A 5089-nucleotide genomic window follows, 5' to 3' on the forward strand; every position below is an offset into this window, starting at 1 on the left:
GAAAAAGAAATGTGTCTCAGGGGTGGTGATGAGGATGATCACACACACATATACAGAGATACATGCAGACATGTCCCAGCTTTAACCCTCAGCTAGGAACATTCTTTCTGCCTCTGGAATGGGCCCCTCTCTTCTTTTTCCAAATAGCCAGGAATAACTGAAAAGATTTGTAAAGCTAGCATTGGCCTTAGAACAGCTTTCTGAAAGATAAACACCTCTATTTCCTACTGTATTTCAGGTTTGGAGAAGCCAAGCTCCCGGTCAAGGTGACCTCCAGCCCGAAAGGACATATCTAAAGATCACCCTCCTTTCTGAAGGGTAAGAAAAAAGCCTGAGGCTCAGTCTAAGAGGCGAGTAAGGTATTTAGGGAGCTGATGGTCCATAATAGCCTACCCTTAGGCTTTGAATCTAAGGCAGGAACTCAGGGAAAGGCCTTGCCTGAGGGGAATGGAGAGACAAGGTAATGAACTAAAAATCAAATCCATTACCAAAGTTCATGCGTTGCATAGCATCATCCCCAGCTTCCCAGATGAGTTCATTGTTACTCCCCATGAGGTAGGCAGGGGAAGACATTAATGATTCCATTTAATGGGAGGGGAAACTGAGGCACAAAGAGGGACTGTGGTGCCAAGGTTACCCTGTAAAGTTGTGGCAAAATCTAGATTTTAGATCTGGCACTCAGAGGAGCCACACTGCCTCTCAAGCAAACTCTCAAAAGACTGTCCCCTTGTAAGTTGCTCTTCAACAAAATAATTCTTTTTTTAAAAAAAATTCTCATGAAAGAGTCTCAAAGCATAGACATGATGTTAAAAACGTGTTTACAGTCCTTTCGGTTTCAGAACTGCACCCAGAAGAGTACATCAGAACAGTACATCACAGTTCATCAAAGGCAAAAATGAGTGGCAATGTGATTGGGAGAGAAAGGAGGGCAGGTGGGGAGGTGGGGGACGGCAGTGGTTTCACAACAGAAGAAGGTGGCTTAGCCCAGGTGGGAACACCACCACTTTATCTTACCAGTGAGAGCAGGTCAGGTGTAGCTCCAAGGGGCAGAGCTGACGAGTGTTTGCTTGACTCAACCAAAAAACCCTCAGAGTGAGGTTTTTGGTAAAGGAATAATGCTGGTTCCTTACTCTAAACCACATATTTTACACCCATAAAATGAGAAGAAACCCATGCTGGCATCCAATTGTGCTTTTACCTGTCTGTGGGTTTAAGCTGGAGTTTGCAATCCTAAGTCAAATTCCCAGGAAGTAGAGTGGAGGGCTAGTGAGGGCTGGGGAAATGGGGGTGGAAAAGCTGCCTCTGCAACAAGCCCCCTCTGCCTCTTCCAGAGGACGATACCTGTTTAAGCAGCATCTTGCTTCAGTCTCTGGGCAAGCCAGCTGCTTGACTCCATTCAGCCATCCCTCCTAGCTCTGTGGTTCCTTTCTTCCAGCTCCTCTGCACAGGAAGGCACTTACACAAATAGAGTATTTGGCTCTGAGAAGGAACCTTCCTGGAAGCTAGAGAGAATCAGGGGATCATAGTGGGAAGGACTAAATGCAGACCAAAGGCCAGTATCTCCTGTGCTGGAATGCACCTGGAAGAATCCATTGGTCCCTCTGGTCTGGGACTGACCCTCACGTCCTCCAGATGGTCGGATTTGATTGTTTTCTCTAATTCCATCCAGGATTAGAAACAAAGAACCTATTTTGAGGCTGTGCAAATAAAGGCCCTACCACAGGTCCTCTGTAGGATGCCCAACAGGTGTTACAGGTCACTAGACTAAAACAGCCAGGTGAGTATTGTTTCTGTCCTCCAGCTTCTGCCAATTACCAAGTTTCCAGAAGCTAAGTGCAGTGTATGACCCAAACAAAGGACACTAAGGAGAAAGACAGGACCCAGGTATGGTTGGTTTCCATCCCGTTGATGTTGCCACCATCCTAAAGATATTACAAGTCCCAGATGTGAAAAATCAGTCTTGAGGAAAGGTCAGGCAGAAATGTATATGTCATCCACATGACAGAAGATGGGCATGATTGGGTGGCACCACTGGAATTTCAAAAATGTCACTTAGATGGATAAACCTTGAATGCTGCAGGGATCGAGCCACAAAGTTGACAGGCTGGGTGTTTGGTCCTTATGCCAGGTAGTGGGAGTAGGAGAGGGGGTCAAGAAGTCAGCTGGAGCCAGCGTGAGAGTAATGAGAATGAGAAGGAAGCCTGAGAGATTGTTTGCTCAGGGCTCCACTTCTCCTGCAGGCCCTGCCTGCAGCACTCAAACCTCGGTGAGCATCCTCTTCTCTCCAAACGCCCGATGTGGTGTGGGAAGGTAGCTGGGTCTCCGTTCCCGGGGGGCCTCGGAGAAGTCAGGCTTTCCAAGTCCATTGTCAGTCACCTTTAGGTCCGGTGTGGGCTGCCCACAAGTGACATGGGTGTACTGGCCCTGCTCCTCCTGCTCCGTCTCCCGGTGGTAGAAGTAGTTGAAGTTGGAGACGATGACCGGCACAGGCAGAGCAATGGTGAGGACCCCTGCGATGGCGCACAGGGAGCCCACGATCTTGCCCCCCACTGTCATGGGGTACATGTCCCCGTAACCTACTGTGGTCATTGTAACCACCGCCCACCAGAAGGCATCTGGGATGCTGGGAAAGAGTGAGTCATCATCATCAGCCTCCGCGAAGTAGACGGCGCTGGAGAAGAGGATGACCCCGATGAAGAGGAAGAAGATGAGCAGCCCCAGCTCCCTCATGGAGGCCTGCAAGGTCTTGCCCAGGATCTGCAGCCCCTTGGAGTGGCGGGAGAGCTTGAAGATGCGGAACACCCGGACCAGGCGGATCACTCTGAGGATGGCCAGGGACATGGCCTGCTGCCCGTTCTGGCCACCCCCTCCGCTGGCCGACTGCTGCTCCTGTTGCTGCACCAGCTCGGTACCCAGGGTGATGAAGTAGGGGAAGATGGCCACCAAGTCAATGATGTTCATGATGTTGCGGAAAAAAGCGGGCTTGCTGGGGCAGGCGGAGAAGCGCACCAGGAGCTCAAAGGTGAACCAGACGATGCACAGAGTCTCCACCAGAAAGAAGGGGTCTGTAAAGAAGGAGCCCCCCAGAGTACTGAGTGAGGGTGAGCCCCCTGTCCCCATTCCCCCAGAGGAGATGCCAGGGTGGAATGTATAGGAATCATCTTCATCCTCCTCTTCCTCCTGACTGCCCCTGGAAACCGGGGAGACGCGGCTCACACCGTCACCGTTGCTTCCACCTCGACCGTCTGCCCGGAACTGGGGCAAGGTCTCCAGGCAAAAGATGACGATGGAGATGAGAATGACCAACACCGAAACGATGGCGATGCCCCTGGCGGGCCCAGAGCTCTCCGGATACTCAAAGAGGAGCCACACCTGGCGCTGGAAGGGCTGCGACGGCAACGGCTTCTCGTCCTCCCCACCTTCAGGTAAGCAGCCCTCGTCCTCCCGGAAGGCCGCCAGGGCCTCGTCGCCCAGTTGGTAGAAGCGAATCTCCTCCAGGAAGATGTCCAGGGGCACGTTGACCGGCCTCCGCAGGCGGCCCCCCGACTGGTAGTAGTAGAGGATGGCGTCGAAGCTGGGCCGGTTGCGATCGAAGAAGTACTCGTTCCGCAGGGGGTCGAAGAAGCGGACTCGGCGGCCAGGGTCTCCAAGTAGCGTGTCGGGAAACAGCGACAGGGTGCGCAACTGTGTCTCAAAGCGCAGCCCGGAGATGTTGATCACCAGCCGCTCGCTACTACAGCAGCCCCCACCCCCGCCGGCCTCCGGGAAGTCTCCCGCATCCTGTTGCTCCCCCTCCGGCCCACGGACCTCCCCCGGTGCCGCCAGCGTAAGGGATTTCTCCGATCTCATGTCCCCTCCGCGGTGCGCTCCCCGCCACTAGGACGGCGCCCACGACACAACCTCTGGAGCGCGGCGCCCGCTTCTCAGCTCCCGGCCGTGCCCTCTCTTTAGGGTGGGGCTCGCGGTCTGACCTGGCGCTGGGGTCGGTGAGCCCTGAAGCCCTGGTCCCTGCTAGGCTTGGTCTGGGGAGGTGAGCTGGACGCCGAGGGTCTGGCTCTGCGCTTCCAGCCGCCCGCGCCTCGCTGTTAGAGCTTACTGGGATGCCCGGAACCGCAACTGGCGCGTGTGAAACTGGCTGTCTGAGAAGACGCGTGGCTTCGCCCAGCCGTGCCCGGGACTGGGCTCCCGGACGCAGGGGTCAGCCTCCAGCCCGGCCAGCTCTTCCCGGCTCCCACCGCGCTCCTCCAGCAGCGCAAGCCCCTGGGCTGCCGCTGGTACCGCGGCGCCAGATGCGCCTCCCTTCGGCTCGCCGGAGACTCCTGGCGCGGCTCGGCCTCCGCCCCACGTCCACCGCGGAGATCGGTCTGGCCAAGGTCGCGGTTCCAGCCGCCACAGCTGTCACCTCCTCCCTAGGAGCCACGCCGCAGGCCTCGGAAAGGGCCCCTGGGGCTGCCCCGGCGCCGGAGCGCGGGGACCCACCTCCCCAGGCTCAAGCCTTCGCTGCAGCCGCCGCAGCTGCAGCGGCTCGGCTCTCGGCTCTGCCCTTCCTTCCCAACACACACTCTCCGAGTGACGTGGCAGGCCCCGCCCGCTGCCCCTTCCCACCCACTCCCACATCACACCCCTCGCCCAGCCAGGGGCTGCTGCGAGCCAGGGCGCTGTGGGACTAGACACACACTTGCCTCCCCAGTGATCCTTCCCGCGCTCTCCTGGCACGCCCCTCGCCTTCACGCATTCACATCCACGGGCCCCCCAAACAGCCTCCAGGACCATGACACCACACCCCCCGCCACCCTGCTATTTATCTGTTTACCGGCTTGTCCCATTTATGTTTACCGAGTAGACCTGCGCGGTGTATTTCATCAACAGGAAGACACAAGCCGCCCCACTACACCATACGGAGCCCCATGCCTCCACTCATCTAGAAATCGGAGGGGAAAATAATTATACCACATTTCATCCGTCTGTATGTACGAGGACCCATTTGCTAGCTTCTCCAATATATACTGAAAAAAAAAAATAGAGGAAGTATTTTTGACATGTCTTGAAAGCTTTCCATTTAAATTGCATTCCAATGTAGTTCTCCCAG

General features: G+C 55.6%; 1 protein-coding gene across 3 annotated transcripts; it reads right to left on the reverse strand.

Annotated features, from left to right (window-relative positions):
* Positions 1-474: 474 nt before the first annotated feature.
* On the reverse strand, positions 475-4685 carry KCNA6 (potassium voltage-gated channel subfamily A member 6). 3 transcript variants are annotated; one of them, XM_012809326.2, is made up of 2 exons: positions 3250-4051; positions 2061-3171 (listed from the first exon to the last, which is right to left on the reverse strand). In XM_012809326.2, exons 1-2 carry the CDS (start codon positions 3847-3849, stop codon positions 2257-2259), a joined length of 1515 nt encoding a protein of 504 aa, XP_012664780.1. In that variant the 5' UTR covers positions 3850-4051; the 3' UTR covers positions 2061-2256. The 3 variants fall into 3 exon arrangements, with proteins under 3 accessions (XP_003796468.1, XP_012664780.1, XP_012664779.1); XM_012809325.2 differs by having other exon boundaries at positions 2061-3180; XM_003796420.2 differs by having other exon boundaries at positions 475-4685.
* Positions 4686-5089: the final 404 nt, after the last annotated feature.

The sequence above is a fragment of the Otolemur garnettii genome, unplaced genomic scaffold (assembly GCF_000181295.1).
Source record: "Otolemur garnettii isolate 467f Iridium unplaced genomic scaffold, OtoGar3 scaffold00104, whole genome shotgun sequence".
Taxonomy (NCBI): Eukaryota; Metazoa; Chordata; class Mammalia; order Primates; family Galagidae; genus Otolemur; species Otolemur garnettii.

Bases quoted from the DNA above. Each gene is read 5' to 3' on its own strand.
- KCNA6 (XM_003796420.2), bottom strand. From the start codon at position 3,849: ATGAGATCGGAGAAATCCCTTACGCTGGCGGCACCGGGGGAGGTCCGT.